At 37.8% G+C, this 22,476-nt stretch overlaps 1 protein-coding gene across 1 annotated transcript; it reads left to right on the top strand.

The window, feature by feature from the left end:
* Positions 1–4,470: 4,470 nt before the first annotated feature.
* On the top strand, positions 4,471–22,476 carry smarca5.L (SWI/SNF related, matrix associated, actin dependent regulator of chromatin, subfamily a, member 5 L homeolog). The gene is made up of 24 exons (XM_018242331.2): positions 4,471–5,028; positions 7,677–7,757; positions 9,362–9,528; positions 10,363–10,463; positions 11,955–12,055; positions 12,587–12,766; positions 13,108–13,263; positions 13,824–13,955; positions 15,011–15,079; positions 15,162–15,271; positions 15,356–15,582; positions 16,069–16,190; positions 16,262–16,414; positions 16,526–16,658; positions 17,507–17,655; positions 17,862–17,981; positions 18,246–18,356; positions 18,787–18,900; positions 19,301–19,423; positions 19,557–19,689; positions 20,074–20,192; positions 20,604–20,816; positions 21,706–21,816; positions 22,026–22,476. The coding sequence occupies exons 1-24, from the start codon at positions 4,876–4,878 to the stop codon at positions 22,089–22,091; spliced, it is 3,144 nt and encodes a 1,047-aa protein (XP_018097820.1). The 5' UTR covers positions 4,471–4,875; the 3' UTR covers positions 22,092–22,476.

Below are 22,476 nucleotides of genomic sequence, written 5' to 3'. Positions count from 1 at the left end.
CTGTGGTGTAGAAGACACATTGTACCACATATTCTGGACTTGCCCTATCTTGGTGGATTATTGGAAGGGAGTTTTAGCATTACTAGAGCCTCTACTGGGATGATCCTTGCATTTAGACCCGCAAACATTCCTTTTAGGGAAACCATTTCCCAGATTAAAGAAACATGTACAGAAACTGGCCAACCATATATTAACCGCAGCCAAACGTCTCTTAGCTCGAAACTGGAAGTCTCCGAGAGCTCCATCGGACAACGAACTCAAAACAGCCATCCAGGATGTGAGACGGATGGAGTATTTGGCAGCTCTACATCGATCCCAGTTAATGCTCTTTGATAAAGTATGGTCACAATGGGACTTGATACACACTATCTCTACCTGACTTCCATCCCACCTGCAGATGTCCACTCCTTCAGGGACACTATCACTCTTGAGAATATTCACCCCCTCTTCCTTTTATGTATGCATATGGTCCTCTCTTCTGACTCCCCCGGGCTCAAATGGTTTATGGTTTAATTATTTTTTATTTTTCTTGTTTTCTATTATTTTTGAATACTGCTCTAGTCTACGGTACTCGACTCATATCCGTCCCTAATGCCTATGTTTACATGCTGCAGGGTATGCACCCACGGGCGTTGCTCCTTTGAATTTTCTTGCACGACTGTGTATGCCTTGTTGTTAGGTCACTTACTCTGATGTGAAAAGATGAGTCTGCAATGTGATAATATGCAATGCTTTGTTAAAACTTCAAATAAATAAAGAGTTATAAAAAAAAAAAGAAATCCCATAAATACAGCACAGCTGCATTGTGATGTACAGAAAATGCACCTTGTAGTTACTACAGCTATGAGTGTTATTAACAACACATGTTCTATTGACAAGTCAGGTTAAAGGAGATATAATATTGTAGGCAATAATGAAAAATATATGGGGCTGGTTTTACTTTGGGCTAAAAATTAATATTATCTTTAAAAATAGCCCTTTATTGGCGCTCCCTATAGATTGGCTACTATCCCTGTCCATTTTTCAAATGAGTGGTGGGTTTGTTCCAATGGCCCCTGCCAGAAGCACAGTAGGAGGGGGAAAGACAATTATATAGTCCTGCAGTTACACAAGCAAAGACATGCTTTAGTTCCCTATCAGCAGTGTGCTGAGTGTCGCGTTTGGTGCGTGCCTAAATCAAAGTTATGTTATATTATTTAGCCTGAAGTAAGATTGAAGAGGTGTGGTTTCTTAAATGGTAATGAAACTTTTTCACAAATTATCTTGACACCCTATATATTGGCCTATGTCAGAATCCTCAGAATACTGCGCATGCAATTTAGTAGGCTCAAAGTAAAGCATAAATGTGGACAATTTAACATACTCTACAAAAATGTCACATGTATGCCACATTTTCAGGCGATTAGGGGCAGCTATTTTTGGATACTTTACCTACCGCGGGAGAGTAGAGTTTTGACACTTAGGACTGAACTCCACGGTGTGGCTTGTTCCGATCCGACGAGATGTGAGGAAGCGGATGCAACTAGACGGGCGCTCCGAATAAGTAATAGTAATAGTAAGTAATAGGAATGTCGGACCTACAAGCTGCGTGCATGCGACACGTCTGTCGGATGAAGACGCAACATACGGTGTTCGCATCCGACAGTCGTATCGTATGCACGCAGCTTGTAGGTCCGATATTCCTATTACTTACATTATATTCGGCCCATCTGTCTCTTCGCATCCACTTCCTCTCAAAAAAAATTGGCACAAGGGCCCCCCATAAAAGTTTTTTAAAAACATGCCAGGGCCCCCCCTTACAAATTAAAAAGAAACATTCGGGCCCCAGAGAATATTTTTTAAAAAAACATTGGTGGCAGGGGCCTATAGAGTTTTAAAATAATACATTGGTGGCCAATGGTCTAATAAAATAAAAAAGTCACAATGGTGAACTCGTGGCTTCAGGACTTCAACTTCGGCTACTTTCATGACTTTGGGTCTTTTCGTGGCTTCGGGACTTCAAGTTCGTCTCCTTTTGTGACTTTGGGTCTTTTTGCGGCTTCGAGACTTCAAGGGGTTGTTCACCTTTAAGTATGATGTAGAGAATGATATTGTGAGACAATTTGCAATTGGTTTTAATTTTTTATTAATTGTGGTTTTTGAGTTATTTAGCCTTTTATTCAGCAGCTCTCCAGTCTGCAAATTCTGCAATCTGGTTGCTAGGGTCCCAATACCCTGGCAACCATGCATTGATTTGATTAAGAGACTGGAATATGAATGCGAGAGGCCTGAATAGAAAAATGAGTATTTAAAAGTAGCAATAACAATATATTTGTAGCCTTTCAGAGCATTTGTTTTATATGGGGTTAGTGACTACCCATTTCAAATCTGGAAAAAGTCAGAAGAATAAGGCAAATTATTCAAAAACTATATAAAAAAAATAAATAATGAAGACAAATGTAAAAGTCGCTTAGAAGTTGCCATTTTATGACATACTAAAAGTCAACTTTAAGGTGAACCACCCTTTCAAGTTCAGCTCCTTCCGTGACTTCGGGTCTTTTCGCTGTTTCGGGTCTTCAAGGTTGGCTCCTTTCGAAACTTCGGGTCTTTTTGCAGCTTCAGGACTTCAACTTTGGCTCCTTTCATGGCTTTGGGTTTTTACGTGGGTTCGGGACTTCAACTTCGTCTGTTCAGGACTACAGCAAGACTGATTAATAATCAGAATATGAAGACTGCACTGGGTCTACAGATACAAATCTCTACACAGTCGCCAGCTGCTCTACAGGGAAACAAACAAAGCTGCTTGAGTTCTGGGAAGTAAGGTGGGGGGCTCCCCTCTGCCGTTTGAAAGTATGATCCTTTCCTTGCAGAACAGTTTGGGACCATCTGTTTCCTATCCGCAGCAGGCAGAGCAAGTAAAACAAAGGGAGAATTTCACTGCATACAATCAGGTTTCTTATAAAAACGGTACACATTTTTTAATTGAAGTATATTGAAAATAGATTTCTTTTTCATTAAAGAAAGTAAAAATTTGATTTTTATTTTGTTGCCTTTACATCCCCTTTAACCTTATTTAAGCTCTGTGTACATCTATTGTATTCATGTGACTTTTCCTCCGTGTGCACTTTTATATATTGTACGGCACTGAACTGCAGTCCTTAAGAGCGCTTTACGAATAAAGTTATAAATACATACACAAATATGTAGGCAGATTTAGAAAGCAATTTTTTTTTTAATATATTCTCTTGAATATTGATCCATGTACAGCAAGAGGTCTGATAACAGGAGAAAGTACAGGGAATTTTGTATGTAAATAGGGAGTGATCAATTGCACCAGGTCTATTAGAACCCAGCAACCAGATTAGATATCTGAACAACTAGTTATCACCGGCTGACTGGGTACTAGACCTATGCAAGCTTTAAAACATTTATTAAATGACCACCTTTGCCAATTATTACAAGTAACTCTCAAATCACAGATATATGTTCAAGTAAGCAAGTGCTCATGTAAGTGCTTATTATTTTTTCTATTATTTCAGCAGCTACCTGGTACCTAGGGGCCAATCTACCCTAGCAACCTGGCAGTGGTTTAAGACTGGACAACTGCCTGGACAGATGTAATAAAATATAAAAGATATGTAAAAAAAAACTAATATTGTAACCTCACAGCATAAGATTGTTGGCTGCCAGTGTCAATTAATCTGGCATTTTCTTTTATATCTGTCTAAAGAAATACCAGCTGGAAACACTCGTCGTTCTCAAGCAAGGCGATCATAAATTTTGCAGGAGTGCCGAGCTTAAAGGGGTTGTTTCACCTTCAAACAACTAGTTGGTTTCAGATAGATCACCAGAAATAACGACTTTTTCCAATGACTTTCTATTTTCTATGTGTCACTGTTTTTCTAACATTGAAGTGTAAGGTGTAATTTTTCACCTTCTAAAGCAGCTCTTGAAGGGGGGTCGCCGACCCGGTAAACTGCTCTAAACGGATACATTTAGTTGATACATTTCTTATCTTTGTCCCTGCAAAGCAGAATCTCTAGGTTTCATTACAGGCAGCTGTTAGACTTGATACAATAGTTGCTAATACTCCAGAGATGCTGCTGAGGAATGTATTAAGTAAATGTTGCAAAATTGTAACAGAGTCTGCACCTGAATTACTGAGCTGCCAGACTCAAACACCAGTGACACGAACATTCAACTTTGAACTTAGGTTTTGGGAAAACAGTAAAATAGAAACAATGGAAAGTCATTGAAAAAAAAGTCTTTATTTCTGGGAAACAATCTGAAAACAACTGAACTGAAAAAAAAAATGTTTGGAAGGTGAACAACCATTGATGCCTACACTATTCTCGCGAGATTTGAAGAAAAAGAAAAAAAAAAGCTTTCCAAGCCGAGCAATTCAGAGTACCCGCCCCTTTTTTCCCGCCTCCCATTCAATCTCCAGACACGCCTATTTTTCTTTACTAGCACTCTTGCGCTTTAGAGGCGCGGGTAGTATATTTTTTTTTGTGCGCGTTGCCGCCCTATCTACTACGAGAGCCGCAAGCATCGTCTTAATCTAAGATTGCCGACAGACAATATCGCGAGAACTCACTTGAACGCTTTGGAAAACCCTCGATCTCGCGAGAACTCCGGGCGGATTGGGTAACTTTTTTTTTTTCCCTTGTGACGCGCGCGCTGTCGATCAAAGGGGAAAAAAGCCGGCACATTGCAAGTGCGTTCTCCCACGCGCCCCCTACGCTCGCTTCCTAGTGGCTCCCGCCAGCAGCGTGTGGGATTACACACGCATCCATTCAAGGGTCGCGCTTTATTTCGGGGTTTTGGTTTTTATTAAACCCCCTGCCTCATTGTGAGAGCCGCGCGTTAGTGGGACGCTGTGAGTAGATCCGAATCATGTCGGCGGAAATTACCGAACAGCAGCCGGCTCCGGACACCGTAGTGAAAGAGGAGAAAGAGGAAGAAGGAAAGGATGCTATGGAAGTGGAGAGCAGAGACGAGGCGAAACAAGAGCCGGACGGAGACGCTGTTAAAGAGGAAACGATGGAGGTAAGATGAGCCGGCCCAGGCAGCAGGCGCTTTATTTCTGCCTCATGCCAAGGAACTTATTCTTTATCTGAAGCGTCATTTCCAAACATCCCCTGACCGCCGAGGCCGCTGGGAGTTGTAGTTGTTCAGCAGTTGGAGATAACATTGACCTTATCTGCTGTTCGAGTTGAAGGGGTTCCCTTCTGTCCCATTGAAACGTCCAGCTGGGAGAGTTCGCATGCGCAGTGCAGCTCAGCGGCCGGCCCGCGTTACCTCTCATTTCTCATCTATTTATTCTATTATTAAGCTTTGTCTTCTCTCACTCAGTACCTTCTCATTGTTCCAAAAGTAATTGTGAAGCTCCATGTGCTCCTCCCAGTGCGGGCGGGGCTACTAGTAATGCTGCTCCCTCTCCAGGCCTCCAGCTCTTTGTTAGCTGACATGTTGTGTTACATTTGCAGCATCTCGTGCCTGCGCTTGCTACCAGCTCATACACTATAGGGCACATATCTCTCGCCTGTTACAGCTTATCCAACCTTAGTATTTCCCCATTTCACTTACTCTTGCCCATTTAGCAGCACTGGACAATTTGTATCTGGGCAATAAACCCATAGCAACCAATCAGTGATGACCTTTCGTCAGCCCACTGCAGCCAGAACATCAATAAGAGCAAACATCTGATTGCCATTGGTTAATTCTCATGTGCAAATTTTACAGTGTTGCTAAATATGCCTCACTCACTGAGTTGTCTTTGTCTATTCTGAGGCTATTTTTGGGCTTTGTTTCTATAGTGATGCGATTTGGTATAGTTCCAGTACGGATGCTTCCTACAGACTCTTCAGCAATGTAGTCATACTGACACATGTACCTAGATTAGGGCTCCCCAACCTTTGTTACCCGTGAGCCACATTCAAAAATCAAGAGTTGGGGTGCAACAAACCTCCTGGCAAGCCAAAATAAGAGCTGTGATTGGCTATTTGGTAGCCCGTATGAGGACTGGAAGGCTACAGGAGACTGGCAGTACACCTGGTTTTTATGAAACCAAAACTTGCCTTCAAGGCTGGAATTCAAAAATAAGCTCCTGCTTTGAGGCCGCTGAGAGCAACATCCAAGGGGTTGGTGAGCAACATGTTACTCATGAGCTACTGGTTGGGGATCACAGACCTAGATGATACAGTGTAAAGATGGCCATACACGGAGAGATCCGCTCGTTTGGCAATGTCGCCAAACGAGTGTATCTCTCTCCGATTTGCCCACCTTGAGGTGGGCAATATCGGGCTGGTCCGATCGTGGGCCCTAGGGCTCAACAATCGGATCCTAACGAACGGGACCGCATGAACGAACAGATGTGGCCACGATCCGACTGGGTTTTTAGTCCCATCCGATCGAGATCTGGCCGACTTTCGGCCAGATCTCGATCGGGGAAGCCCGTCGGGGGGGGGGGGGCATACACGTGTATCGCCACCATAATGCAAGCAGGGCAGCGGATTAATTACAATTTATACCAGCCTAGTCGGTAAAAGTGAGTCTTGCTGGCATCATTCTTTAAGGAGCAGTTCAATGAATTGCATTGGCAGACAATAAAAAAAAAAAATGGTGTGGGAAAATAAATATATGGCTTTCCCACTTTGTATTTTCTAACATAAACGAATAATTGTTTTTTCTTAAAGGGGTTGCTCATCATTGGGAACTTTTAGTATGATATAGAGTGATATTCTAAGACAATTTGCAATTGGTTTTCATTTTTTATTATTTGTTTTTTTTAGTTAATTGCCTTTTTATTCAGCAGCTCTCCTGTTTCAACAATCTGGTTGCTAGGTCTTAATTACCCAAGCAACCATGCATTGATTTGTATAACAGTCTGGAATATGAATAGGAGAGGCCCTGAATAGAAATACGAGTAATAAAAAGTAGCAATAACGATAAATTTGCTGCATTTGTTTTTAGACCAAGTCAATGACCCCCACTAGGAGTCAGAAGAAAAAGGCAAATAATTGAAAAAACAAACAAATGAAGACCAATTGAAAAGTTGCTTAGAATTAGCCATTCTATTACATACTAAAAGTTGATGTGAGCATGAGCCATGTTTATTATTCAATTGTATTTGTAAATGTAACTGGTGTTGAAGTTGCAGCTGCTATTGTATTGTCTGTCCATTGCTTTGGTCTGCCATAAGTCACTTTAGTGGCAATATAAACTTTAAAAGCTGAATATTCGCCTTTGCCCATTGCAGTTAGACTTGGAAGGCCGTAAACTATTTAGAAAATGTACTAAGGCTTTGTGTGTGTCTCTGCATACAATTGTGTAGTTCCACAAGTAGCGTTTGCATGATATAACCAGAAGGATAGTCTTCAAATATCTTGCAGAAGGTATAGTGAGCTGATGATTTACAATATACAAACAATTCTAACTGTTTTAAAAATCGGATTTCTTGAACTTTCACATAGTGTTTTTACTTAGTAAATGATTTTAGTTATGATTGGTGCCCTTTAATGCTGTTCGCAGACAAGACAGGTGCGGTGGGCAACTCTACAGGGCCAAGGACCCACTTGTCTATTAACAGTGTAAAGTTAGTAAACAGTATAAAAGGTTTATTAGCCTTGTTAGAAGACATTTAGACATTGCATTATTAAGCCACTGATACATTGTAATCGTTTGGTTTTATTTAGGATGGTGAGCCTGATGACGATGATTCTCTTAATACATCGAAAGAAGGCAATGAGATGGATCCAGCTTATGAAGAAAAGAGGGTACATTTCATCTATTTAAATATTGTTTGTATAGAAGACTTCTCAAGGGACATTTTCAGGAACTCTACTTTTATATTGGGTGTCACTACAGTACTCTTTAAATACCTGCCAGTTTCCATAAATGGGAGCAAGGCACAAACTACCGTAACACTTTATAACTAACCTCCTTGCTTTTAGTTCAGGTGCTTCTACACCACAGGTCCAAATTCACCTTGTTTCTACTTCCATATCAAAAATATTCAGAAGTTTTCCATGCCAGTCATCACTATGGGACACCCAACAGTTTGGGAACAAAATGACTTATCCTAATGACTATTCTGTTATGACTAGTTAGGTCAGTTATCTTAAACTAAAGATTTGTGAAATACTGTAAAGGGCAGTAAACAAAGCTTGTGCATTTAACCATTTGTTCCCAAATCTGAGTGGTCCTAATACAGTCAAAATTAATGACCAATCAGAAAGGTTCAGCAATGAATGCTTGCTAACAGCTTTGCATAGCTCTGCTACTATGCTAATGTGCCCATTATTTTTGTTTTCATATATTAACATATTAAGAGCTAAGTTGACTGACTAAACCTTTAAAAAAAAAAAGTGCATAAACTTAAACTATATAAATAACTCTTAGGGGCCGATTCATGAAGCTCGAGTGAAGGATTCGAATTGAAAAAATTTCGAAGTGTTTTTTGGGCTACTTCGACCATCGAATTGGCTACTTCGACTTCGACTGCGAATCGAACGATTCGAACTAAAAATCGTTCGACTATTCGACCATTCGATAATCGAAGTACTGTCTCTTTAAAAAAAAACTTCGACCCCCTACTTCGGCAGCTAAAAGCTACCGAAGTCAATGTTAGCCTATGGGGAAGGTCCCCATATGCTTGCCTATGTTTTTTTGATCAAAGGATATTCCTTCGATCGTTGGATTAAAATCCTTCGAATCGTTCGATTCGAAGGATTTAATCGTTCGATCGAAGGAATAATCCTTCGATCGTTCGATCGTGGATTTGCGCTAAATCCTTCGACTTCGATATTCGAAGTCGAAGGATTTAAGTTCCTAGTCGAATATCGAGGGTTAATTAACCCTCGATATTCGACCCTTCATACATCTGCCCCTTAGTTCAGGTAATATTATGTTTTTTGGAAAGTTTAAGCGGCACATAACTCCTGTGAAAATTGCTTGTGTCAGTGATTTCATGCAACTCTCCTACATAGTAGTTAGAGGCAATTTGGGGCTTCCAAAGTCGGTGGACAAAATGTGCCTAAATCCCCTAGGGATAGAGAGATCTAGGGGGACAGAAATACTGGTAGAGAAATCTGGGGGGTGGGAGAGATCTAGGGGGAGAGGGAGAGAATTCTGGGGGGGGGGGAGAGAAATCTAGGGGTAGAGAGAGCAATCTAGGGGGAGAGAGACATCTAAGGGGAGGGAAAGAGGTTGATCTAGGTGGGAAAGATTACTATTAAAGTGCAATAAATATTTTCAATAGTTACATTGTTTTCCACATATCACATATTTTTTTATTAGAATGTTACAGATTAGTCAATGGATTTTTTTGCTATGTTTAAATTGGTTGCATACATATTATATATATTTTGTTTTTCCTCAGAAAACTGACCGCTCAAACAGATTTGACTACCTTTTGCAACAGACAGAATTGTTTGCACATTTCATTCAACCAGCTGCACAGAAGACCCCAACCTCACCATTAAAAATGAAACCCGGCCGTCCTCGTCTAAAGAAAGATGAGAAACAAGATTTGCTGTCTGTGGGAGAGTAAGTGATGAAAGCTGTCACATTTTGTTAGCGATTTCAGCAAAAGGAACTACAGTATATACTAGCAGTAAACAACAATGGGTTTTGTATGTTGATTTCCTTTCTCCTTGTAAATCATCTCTTTAATGACGAACAAGCAATCTTCCATGCTTTAGATGTTGCCGAACTACAACTGCAAGGGTTATACCAGTGCCAGTTAGAATTCTAGTCTTGCAGATGTTGCCATCCCGATAGGTGCCCACTATGTTCTCTAGTATAAAGTCTTTTTATATCCTTTCATTAATATAACAATTTAATGCAAAGTAGCTAAGGTTTTTAAAATAGCTGTTTGATTGATTTGGTTATTTAAAAATAAATCCCAGCCTAATTGTGGCAGCATGCAGATTCGTGCTCAGCATAATTGCATCCAGTTCATTAAGATGATTTTTTTTTTTTTTTTACGATTGAGATACTATTGCACTCAAAATTGTCAGTGAGGATCGGGTCCTTTCCTCCCCTTTGTGTTAAAATGACTCCTGCTGCTCATAATGATGCACCCTGGGAACATTGGAATCACTGCCACCTTTGGAGCCGCAGTAGCCACAGGCTTCCAATGCATCAATAGGAAAGGTTACACGCAATTCATTAGAACAGACTGGGCAGGCACATTGGCACTTTGTGCAAATAAATGCACGTTTGAGGTGCCTGAATAGGTTCAACTACCTTATATGAATGGCTGTGTTTTGTAAAAAAAAGAGTCCTTTACTGTTCTTGTGCTGTTTCTTAACCCTAACATACACCTGCCAAATCAGCCTCATTTTTGGTTAAAACATATTTATTTATTTTTCTTTACAGTAATCGCCATCGTCGGACAGAACAAGAAGAGGATGAGGAGCTTTTAACTGAAAACGCCAAAACCACAAATGTTTGCACAAGATTTGAAGATTCACCAGCATGTAAGTATGTTATGGCTGAATGCAATTTATTTTTGGACAAAATGCAGATTTTAGTAGGCCCTGAAATTTTAGCTGCAAATTTTGAATATACCATAAGGACAGTTACAGACGGTGCTGTTTGGTGCCTACAAAACGCCAGTAAATACACTTCCATAGAGCATACAGAGAATTGCCTTTGTGTGCATTTTGAGCAATAACACAATTAAGAGTTGTTTTTAATTTTTATAACGAATTTCGAGTTTATGGGAGCTAAAAAAAAAAAAAAAAACTCACAAGAATTCAAAATCTGACCCTTGATAAATGTGCCTCTTAATGTTCATAGTTAAAATATATGTTAAATCACTTTCATTGTTATTAGCCTTGTGTATTGCATGAAACTTAGTGCAGCACACCTATTTCTATAAAAATGCACATCATTTTGTTGAATATATTGACATAAAGTATTACTATTTGTGAATATGGTAAGGTAACCACAACTGCTATACTTTTCCCGTTATTTGCTAAACTTTCAGTAAAAAATTGAAATTAAAAAAGTAAGAAAATCCAGAGTGTGTGATTTCAAGCACCATGATTGTCAAGAACATTCTACTAACAATCTTTCAAAGAGGAACAGCTGCTGAACAAGCTTGCTGACGGGGATAGATAGACAACAGCGTCATTGCTATAGGCCACAGTTTGAAAGTTTGTACTGCAAAGAGAGTAGACCTTCACATCTTTCTATTGAAGCAATAAAGAAGAAATACCTAGTGTTCTTTGATAGCGCAATGCAGGATTAGAGATCAACAGAAGGCAAAGTCTCTCTTTTATCCTTACTGGTGGCTTGATTTTTCTATACTGTTAGTGGTTTGTGTATATTAGGATACTTCTTTAAAGGGGTTGTTGACCTTCAAACAACTAGTTTTCAGATAGATCACCAGGAATAACAACTTTTCCCAATTACTTTTTATTTTCTATGTGTCACTGTTTTTCTAATATTGAAGTGTAAAGGGTCATTTTTCACCTTCTAAAGCAGCTCTGGGAGGGGTGGGGGTCGCTGACCCTGTAAACTTTTCTAACCTGATACATTTTATTGATACATTTGTTATTTGTCCCTGCTAAACAGAATCTCTGGGTTTCATTTGAGGCAGCTGTTTGATTACAATATTGATACAATAGTTGCTAATAGTCAAGAGATACTGCTGAGAAATGTATCAACTGAATGTTGCAAAATTGTAACAGTTTAGAGTCTGTGCCTGAATTTCTGAGCTGCCAGACTCAAACACCAGAGACACGAACATTCAACTTTAAACTTAGATTTTGGAAAAACAGTAAAAAATTAATAATGGAAAGAAATTGAAAAGTCTTTATTTCTGGGGAACCATCTGAAAAAAGTGTTTGGAAAATGAACAACCCTTTTAATACTGGGTTCAGGAATTTGATGCTGGTTCTTTTTATGGAAAGTTATATAGTTAAACAAAATACATGTGCCTGAAAAATACTTTTATTTTATAGATGTAAAAAATGGTAAACTAAGAGATTACCAAGTCAGAGGATTAAATTGGTTGATATCACTGTATGAAAATGGCATCAATGGGATCTTGGCTGATGAAATGGTATGTAATATGGAATACATATTTTCTACTTTCATAATTCATTTCAGATATTTTAGACTGAAATTGTTGTAATATTTGCTTTAAGGTTAAGAGGCGACAGGCAGCCATTCAAGATGGAGAAAGGGCACAGGATAACATAGCAGATAACAGATAAAACACCATTGTATTGGATAGGGGTTATGTGTTATGTAACCTGTGCCTTTTTCCAACTTGAATGGCTGCCCCCATGGCTACACAGCAGCTTGATTAAATAAAGTATATTATTCTTTCTGAAACCAACACACAGCATTTAACAGTGCATGCTAACCATATATTATATGTTAATTACTTTAAATCATTACATTTTTTTTTGGTGATCCTGATCCTTTAAACTGTATGGGAGGCAACTATTTCAGGCACTGTGGCGCACAGACACACACATTTCTAGTTGTGTTGAATTTTTAAAGATTTGATATAGATTTCTTCTTATTAACTTTTTTTTTTTTTAGTATTTTTGCAAACCAGTGAAAAACTGTTTTCATTCTGTTACAGGGTCTAGGGAAGACTTTGCAGACCATAAGTCTTTTGGGTTATATGAAGCACTACAGAAGTATCCCTGGGCCACACATGGTCTTGGTTCCAAAGTCAACCCTGCACAACTGGATGGCAGAATTCAAAAGATGGGTTCCTTCACTTCGTGCTGTTTGCCTTATTGGTGACAAAGATCATAGAGTAAGTAGCTTTAACTTGCACTTTGTATTTGACTTTATTAGTATGTTTTTGTTTTAAAGGGTTCACTTTAACACAGTGATAGCTATTGCCCATGAATTTAGTGCAGCAGTGCTTATTGTTAAGAGTTCTTAGTCATTTAGAGGGCATAGATAACTGCCCTTCAGATAAGTTACCTGAGGGTCTATTCCAAGTGTTTGTTTTAATCTAATGAGCCGCATTAATAACAAATTTCAAATGGTCCCTTTCAGATTGTTCTGTGGATGTATGCCTTATATGATGTGGTGTTAATTGTGCAATTTTTAAAATGTAGGGTTCTTTTGTTCAATTTCATGTTTTCTTAGGCTGCATTTGTCCGTGATGTACTTCTGCCTGGAGAGTGGGATGTGTGTGTAACCTCTTATGAAATGTTAATCAAGGAAAAGTCAGTTTTCAAAAAGTTTAATTGGCGGTACCTAGTTATTGATGAAGCTCACAGGATCAAAAATGAGAAATCTAAGGTAGGTGTGTTGTAGAAAACCTTTACTGTTTTTTTATTTTTTAGAAAACTTAGTACCAAAGGCAGCTGCTGCTTAATTCAGACAGCAAAAAAGTAGTCTTGCACTTCCTTTCTCATCATCATCAAAGATGGAAATTGTATGCCACAATATACATGCGCACAAAAAATTCTGATGCCCTCAGATTAATAATTTAGCTGGTCAGCCATGGGACAATTATTGCACACACTGATAATTTCTGACATAATTTACTTTCAATTTTCACACCAGCAAGTTATGACTGACCTGCAGTCTCATAAGCTATTTGCTTGGCCTTGGCAGCATATTCTACAGTATCTACTGCCCATTGGGCTTATTAGTAGGGAAACACAAATTTATCTTTTTATCTATTGTATTAGTATATGAACTAGTACAAACATTTCATTGATTTCATGGTTGCAGTTCATTGATGCATAGGCACACACTAAACACATTTACAAATGGTTTTTTTTTTTTTTTTTGGTTTTTTTTGTATTATTACTTACCAGTACCTGAATACAATATTTATTTGTTTTTCCTAACAGCTGTCTGAAATTGTGAGAGAGTTTAAGACTACAAATCGTCTTTTACTCACAGGGACACCACTTCAAAATAATCTGCATGAGCTGTGGGCATTACTGAACTTTCTCTTACCAGATGTCTTTAATTCTTCTGAGGTAACTTGGCATGGAGCTATAAGCTGAAACAATTTGGTCTTTTACCTTTACGTTTCCATAGCAGCTTTAAACCATGTCCTAGGAGTCTTACATTTTAGTAGGGATTCTTACATTTTTGTTAACTATTTGCTGACAGGTGGACAGAAGTGGTAAATAATAATGTCCCAAGCAGCACTCTGATAGGTGAAATAAACTTTATTCGTGCAACCAGCACGTGGTAGAAGTGGTAATTTACCTTTTGTCTTGTGCTTTTTCCTTCCTTTAAGGAAACTGTATCTGTCTGACTCCTCATATTATGTAGCAGATGTCAGCTAATTAACAGTCCTTTAGGCAAGATCCAGCTGTAATTTTTAGGTGTTAATACCAATCTGAGTTTGCTGGAATAATTTCTTCTGCAGAAAAATATTGATCTGTCATGAGGGCTGTATTTATATAAAGGCATCCAAGAGCCTGTGCTTAGGTCTGAAGCTTTAGGAGGGAGACCCTTTGGTGCCTATATAGAAAGAAAAGATGCCTGATAAATTCCTCCCACTGCTGCCAGACAATGCTAAATTCAGCAGCAGGTAGGGGACTACCCCTCACTTCTGCAATTGCCACAGACTGATCTGTATATGTTCTGATTTGAAACAGTAGGTGATGGGTGGATACATACAGCTTTGGATGTCGTTCATGTTTATTTTATTTACCAGGTTTAATTGTGCTCTGTTCAATTTTCCCAATTAATGTCCAAAACTCCTCCTGCCACATCCACTTTACAGCAGATTCCACAGCCATATCCCTTGGGGCCTTTGAACCTTTGAATATTTACCTGTAGAAAGGCATATGTCTATGTACACTTTTTTTTTTTTTTTTTTTTTGCACTTTTTTTCTGAACATAGATATGGTATAATGTATGTATGCAACTATTGTTGCAGTTGTGCTGAGCGCAGAGCATACACATACAATAATTTTCATAATGGGTCTATGTCCCCATAAGGTTTTTTTGTTTTTTTTTAACACACGCGCACACACATTTGTATATAACATTGTTTAACTGTCTGTTTCTCTGTCTTAAGGACTTTGACTCTTGGTTTGATACCAACAACTGTTTAGGAGATCAGAAATTAGTTGAACGTCTTCATATGGTAAAACTACAAATTTATCTTTGCTGTGATATTTTCCATATCTGTTTCTTGTATGGAGAATAATCCTATTTTCGTTTTGCAGGTTTTAAAGCCTTTCCTCCTCCGCCGTATAAAAGCCGATGTGGAAAAAAGTTTACCCCCCAAGAAGGAAATTAAAATATATGTGGGTCTCAGCAAAATGCAACGTGAATGGTATAATTTTGCTATTTTTGCAGCTAATAGAAGTCTGTCCTATCTGCAGTGTGCATATCTCATCTACATTTCTTACTTTCTCAGGTATACAAAGATTTTAATGAAAGATATAGATATTCTGAATTCTTCAGGAAAGACGGACAAAATGAGACTACTGAATATCCTGATGCAACTCAGGAAATGTTGTAATCATCCTTACCTTTTTGATGGTGCCGAGCCTGGCCCACCATACACGACAGATCTGCACTTGGCGACAAATAGTGGCAAAATGATGGTCCTAGACAAACTGCTGCCTAAACTTAAAGAACAAGGTAACCTTATTCTTAGCCAGATCTTATTGTCAGTTTTCATGTTCAGCTTATTACCAAATGCTGAAAGGCACTTATTTCTAACATAAAGCACTCTTGTAGTCTGAAGCTGCAGTCCCTGTCCTCCCGAGATCTGAATTGCTAAAGTTGCTCGCAGTGCTAATGTGCATGTTTTACCACCAGTGTTAACATTTAATCCCAATAGAAATGTCTTTCTCATCCGGGCTGGCAGAGATTAGGTAACTGCCGACAGGCTGTTTTTGTCCGCGCTAAAGCCAAGAGGTGATCGATGCAAGGGATACTGCAAGACTTCATAACACAGTAGTAGTAAAAGTAAAAAAATACTTTTGTATCATGCACTAATAGAAAGATTGCATCAGTCCTTTAGACCCTGAACAGTTTGCATAAATCAGTACACACACTAATGTTAATCTTAAAGTGTTATATTACATGTGTTTTAGAGAAATTAAAATTCTGAATTTATATTAGGTTCACGTGTACTAATATTCAGCCAGATGACAAGAGTTTTAGACATCCTAGAAGATTACTGCATGTGGAGGAATTATGAATACTGTCGACTAGATGGGCAAACACCACATGAAGAAAGACAGGTTAGTAACCTTTTGCACTTTTACTTTTTAGTATACCTCCAAAACTTGTAATAACGTTTTTCTTTTAACAGGAATCCATCATTGGCTTTAATGCACCTGGCAGCACAAAATTCCTCTTTATGTTGAGCACACGTGCAGGAGGCCTTGGAATAAATCTTGCTACAGCTGATGTGGTTATTATATATGATTCAGACTGGAATCCACAAGTTGACCTTCAGGCTATGGTATGATGTTTTCCCAGCCTTTTGAGAGAAATAGGAGGCACTGTCACTAATGCATTATCTTCTGTGCTACAGTGCTTTTTTTCTGATGTACACTTTACTTGGTATCTTTAGGATAGAGCACACAGAATTGGGCAAACGAAAACGGTGCGTGTGTTCAGATTTATAACGGATAATACAGTTGAAGAGCGTATTGTGGAACGTGCTGAAATGAAATTGCGTCTAGATTCAATAGTTATTCAGCAAGGTATGTTAAAAGAAGCTACTCATTTCAGTTCTTCTAAATTTTTTTCTCATTTTTTAAATACCGGTAATACACGCAAGTCTGACTTATCGCTAATAAAATCCTTTAAAACACTTAATGGGGTGGTTCACATTTAAGTTAACTTTTATGTATGTTATTAAATGGCCAATTCTAACCAACTTTTCAATTGGTCTTCATCATTTATTTCTGACCACGGCTAACCATTTGCTAAGAGTAGAGGAGAATTGCATAGTGAAGTGAACAATTCCTGACATATATAGTATTAATGTGGGAAACAGCCCATAGAAGCTTGGGACCAAGTCATCTATAACACCCAGTAAGGAGTTTTTTGGAAAGCATGTTGGTTAGAAGCACTTAAATGTTGTTTCTTAACCCAGCTACCATTTTCTTGCTATATTTCACAACTTATATAAGCTTTTTCTAATCATGGTTTGTGTTCTAATTTTGTCTAAATAGAACATTTGATGACATCTGTTTTGTATGGCAGTACTACCTACACATTGATTTGAAGCACTGGGGCTTATTTACTAACATTGCAGAGATTTGCACCTGTGCAGTAACACATAGCAACCAATCATTTTTTTGTTATATTTTTAGTGTTATTAAATGAGCTCCAATGTCTCATCTGCTTTCATTTTTAATTTTCCAAAATAGCAATGTAAACTTCACACAATAACTTTTCTTGCTGATCTAGATAGCATTAAGGCTTATAGGCTTTCTTTATGAGTGCCACAAAAAACTGTATTAATAGCTTTTTCTTCAATGCTGTATGTGTTACTAACATATCATTGACTTTTTTTTCTTTTTCTTTTTTTTACTTTTTATTATAGGTAGATTAGTGGACCAAAATTTAAATAAATTAGGAAAGGATGAAATGCTTCAAATGATCCGACATGGTGCTACTCATGTATTTGCTTCAAAAGATAGTGAAATCACAGATGAAGACATTAATGCAATCTTAGAAAGAGGGGAAAAGAAGGTACCTTTTGATTGACCTACCAAAGATTATATACTTTTTAGAGCATATTTGTTTGTCTCTTCCGAAACCTAAACTGCTGCCCAGGATACCGATGCCATAATAGATGACAGGAACAGCAAATCTTTTGCACTTCCTGTCCCTGATAAACAATATTGGGCAAATCTTTTTTTTTTTTCAGAACTCTAAACCCTTTTTTCTGTTTTAAGACTGCAGAAATGAAAGAAAAATTGTCAAACATGGGTGAAAGTTCACTTAGAAACTTCACCATGGATACAGAATCCAGTGTTTATAACTTTGAAGGTGAAGATTACAGAGAAAAGCAAAAGGTAGGACATGTTTTCTTTGTGTAAATTTAGCCTTCTAGACTTCATGTAATTTGATTCTTAACTTTGTTAATCTCCATAATAGGAATTTTAAACAAGTTAGAAATTTTATCTAGATGCTAAGATTGTCTTAAGTATGGTGACAATTTATCTGAAATTAAAGTTGCTCCTTGAATACCATGAACATGTTTGAAAGGTTTTCCAAGTATTTTTAATACTGCAAAGTTAAGCATTAAGGGGATCCTAACATTTTATGTTAACTTTTAGATGGCATTTACACAGTGGATTGAACCACCCAAAAGAGAGCGAAAAGCTAATTACGCTGTGGATGCGTATTTCCGGGAAGCACTCCGTGTTAGTGAGCCAAAAGTACCAAAGGTGAGTGGCTGATGGGTACTATAGCAGTGAGGGTTCTCTGGTTGCTTTATATGCAAAAATGGTATTTTGGGAGAGGTTACAAAAGTCATGATCTATTTGCTGGGTAATTGGCTGATATGATATTATTTTAAGTATATAAATTGTTCATAATAAACTGGTGAGGTCTTGAGATGGAGGGGAAGTTGAAAATAACTAGCTTAGAGTAATCCAGAAATAAATATTTGGCCAATTGTCACTTATGGGAAATGATTGTGTTCAGATTCTTCATACATAAGTAATTGGATTCCATAATAACAACAGAAGCGTGTTCTAGTTTCCATCTATACATGTAGTTATCTGTATAATGGAGTTGGGAAGAAAGACCTTATTGTTCACTCCATGTGCAGCTTATGTCATGTAAACAACGGTTACATATTTTTATGTCTTCTAGGCTCCCAGACCCCCAAAACAGCCAAATGTTCAGGATTTCCAGTTTTTTCCTCCACGTCTGTTTGAGTTATTGGAAAAAGAAATTCTCTATTACAGAAAAACAATTGGCTACAAGGTAGGTTCTTATTTCTAAACCAATGCCAATGAAATAAAGTCTTAGCTTTTAAAGTAGTGTGTTAATATGCAAGTTCTGCTGTACACACATTACGCATTCATGTTCAGGGGCCATTGTTTAATTGGAAGCTACAGATAAATGGATATTTGGAACAGCATGGTTTTTTTTCCGTCTGTCCATGCAGAGCTTATTCAAATGATTTTTCTTAGAACCTAACCTTCTCTTCTACTTTTTTGGGTTAAACAAAACCTCCTGTGGAATGTAGGACTACAAAGCAACATACTTTCCATGCACTTTAATGTTATTTCTGATTCCAAAAAAGTTTCTACCATCTGTTCAAACATTTACTTTGTGTTTATTGGTTATGAAAGATACTCTTCATTTTCCTTTCTTATTTTAGGTACCACGCAATCCTGATCTGCCAAATTCAGCGCAAGCACAAAAGGAGGAACAGTTAAAAATTGATGAGGCTGAGCCCCTCAATGATGAAGAGTTAGAGGAGAAAGAGAAACTGTTAACTCAGGTAGGTAGAAACAATTCATTTATTTAACGAGAAACTGTATATTTCTAAAAAGGCAGAGTTTTGATTAGCTTTGATAAAGCAGTTCAGTTTTCTGCCTCAGAAGTTCATGTGTTCTTTTTTCCATGCCTTTTAGGGTTTCACTAACTGGAATAAAAGAGATTTTAACCAGTTTATCAAGGCTAATGAGAAATGGGGTCGTGATGATATTGAAAATATTGCTCGTGAAGTGGAAGGCAAGACACCAGAGGAAGTAATTGAGTATTCAGGTAATCCTTTCAGTGTTGCTTCTTTTCTGTGTGGTGACAGTAATGTGGATATTTACTCAAAGACCTCTTTAAGCTTTATTTATATGTAAGGAGCCTCCATACAACTTTTTTTCTCTAAATTATGTTCTGGCTTTTATGCAGCTATTTTGCTATGAGACCTGTAGAATCCTATTGCTACCTATCGCTCTGTATTCCAGGTGTTATAAGATGATCTAAAAATAGTACATTGTGCTTAAACAATACATACTCGATATAGTGCCGTTATTATTAACAAAGCATAGCTGGCAGGCACAAAAAAGTTTTTTCTTTTTTTCTTTAACATGCTTTCATAGGGCTGATTGCAATAAAGAAACATGCTAACACTATTTTTAATTTTGCATTTAGCGGTCTTCTGGGAAAGGTGCAATGAGCTTCAAGATATCGAGAAGATCATGGCTCAAATAGAAAGGGGAGAGGCCAGAATACAGAGGAGGATTAGCATAAAGAAAGCTCTAGACACAAAGGTACCAATGTTATTTCTGCTTAGTGACATGAAATCTGTTTAGTTATATATCTCTTTAATCATTTTTCATGTAATTTCTGCTTTTTGCTCACATCAGATCTTGATTGGAGGAGAGGAAAGGGTAGGGAGGGTGCAACCTGCTTCTACATCTGGCAAAAACTCTGCTTTTTGATTTGGATTTGCAAATGGGGTTGGGGGCCCCAACTGGCAGTTTTTAGAACTTGATTCTGGGAAAATGGATTACGGTCCTGTATTCTGTGTTTTCACTCGGACCCTATACCCCTTGGTGGCTGCCCTGTATGTCGGATTAAACCAAGGGCCTCTTGGCTTCCTACATGTGTTCTAAATTTAGAATGGGCCTTCATATTGCCATTTTTAAATTTAACAATGGTTTTTATTTATTTTTATGCAGATTGGACGATACAAAGCACCGTTTCATCAACTGAGGATTTCTTATGGTACAAACAAAGGAAAGAATTATACTGAGGAAGAGGATCGTTTTCTCATTTGCATGTTACATAAGTTGGGCTTTGATAAGGAAAATGTGTACGATGAGCTGCGCCAGTGTATACGGAACTCTCCCCAGTTTAGATTTGACTGGTTCTTAAAATCAAGAACTGCAATGGTGAGTTTTGTATTTTCTGAAGAAATTTGGGTCCAGTCTGTATTTTGAAAGTTAAATTTATACTTCCACTATTTTCCGTTTTTCTTAGTCCTAACTGCTTTTTTGGGTGTCTCTAAGGGGCACATTTACTTAGGGTCGAATATCGAGGGTTAATTAACCCTCAATATTCGACCATCAAAGTAAAATCCTTCGAATATCTAAGTCGAAGGATTTACCACATTTCCTGCGATCGAAGGAAAAATCAGATTTTAATCCATCAATCAAACGTTTTTCCTTCGATCAGAAATTTGACCTTCCCCATAGGCTAACATTGATGCTCGGTAAGTTTTAGGTGGCGAAGTAGGGGGTCGAAGTGTTTTTTTTTAAAGAGACAGTAATTCGACTATCGAATGGTCGAATAGTCAAACGATTTTTAGTTCGAATAGTTCGATTCGTAGTTAAAGGTCGAAGTAGCCAATTCGATGATTGAAGTAGCAAAAAAAACATTCGAAATTCGAAGTATTTTTTCTTCTATTCCTTCACTCGACCTAAGTAAATGTGCCCCTAAGTGTCCTCCTTCTGTTACACTAATGAGGTTCTCATTTGCCTGCCTCGCAGCTGGTTGTTACAGCTCTAGCAAAATCCTGTCTGGGTGTGAATCCGGAAGTGACAACATTGTTTCTGTAATTCTGTGACAAATGTTGCCCTTTAAAGTGCTGTTATCAATTTGCAGTTTAGTTAGAAGTTTGCTAAGAATAGGACATTCTGTAACTTAATAAAAGTTTCTAAGGGTCTTCAGACTTTCACGATCTGTGTGCATAAACCATTGTAAAGCTGCAGACTGAAGTTTAGCCATTGCTAAAATGTGATAGGAGTAGAATTGCCTTGACAAATATAATTTGTTTAATAGGAGCTCCAAAGAAGATGCAATACCTTGATCACTTTAATTGAAAGAGAGAACCTTGAACTTGAGGAAAAGGAGAAAGCTGAGAAGAAGAAACGTGGACCAAGGCCTTCATCGGTACGTGTGTTTCTCAAGTTGCTGTTGGCAAATATGTTTTCGTAGGACAGACGTTTGTTAGTACATTTAATAACTGTGTAATTCAAAGTTTGACTTCCGCATTAGAAAGAGAGAACTTTTAAAAGCTCATAATCATAGATGTTTAGGTAATGTACAATTTCAGCTGACTCAGGACAGTTAAGGACTTAACTATGGTCTTAATATTGCAGGCTCAAAAACGAAAGGTGGATGGAACACCTGATGGAAGAGGAAGAAAGAAGAAACTAAAGCTTTGAGACAACCTTCTATATTGTAATCACTAAATTTCGGAATTCTTTTTTTTTTTTTTTTTACGGGTCTTCATAAGATGTACTGTACACTTATCTACTAATTCAGAGACATTGGGTTCATCTATAATAGGAACATAGTACTTAGTTACCCTTTTTAAATAAAACAGCTGTGCTGGGGTTTTTTCTTAAAGCCATTAATAGTTGAAGTAATAAATAGGCTCAGCTAATTAATGTGCTTTTTCTTAATGTGTTTTTCCCCTTCCTTTGAACAGCTTTTTGAAACTTGTGTATATTTTTGTAAAGTATTATTTTTGTATCTTTGGATTAATATCAACATGCACGCTGTTCAGAAGAATACAACATTCTTGTCTTAGTAAAATCCCAAACGTTA

The sequence above is a fragment of the Xenopus laevis genome, chromosome 1L (genome assembly GCF_017654675.1).
Source record: "Xenopus laevis strain J_2021 chromosome 1L, Xenopus_laevis_v10.1, whole genome shotgun sequence".
NCBI lineage: Eukaryota > Metazoa > Chordata > Amphibia > Anura > Pipidae > Xenopus > Xenopus laevis.
This window is presented reverse-complemented; position numbering and strand designations above follow the sequence as displayed.

Coding starts and splice junctions, on each gene's coding strand:
- smarca5.L (XM_018242331.2), top strand. CDS start 4,876: ATGTCGGCGGAAATTACCGAACAGCAGCCGGCTCCGGACACCGTAGTG. Junction 16,191..16,261: donor CACCACATGAAGAAAGACAG/GTTAGTAACCTT, acceptor TTCTTTTAACAG/GAATCCATCATTGGCTTTAA. Junction 21,817..22,025: donor GTGGACCAAGGCCTTCATCG/GTACGTGTGTTT, acceptor TTAATATTGCAG/GCTCAAAAACGAAAGGTGGA.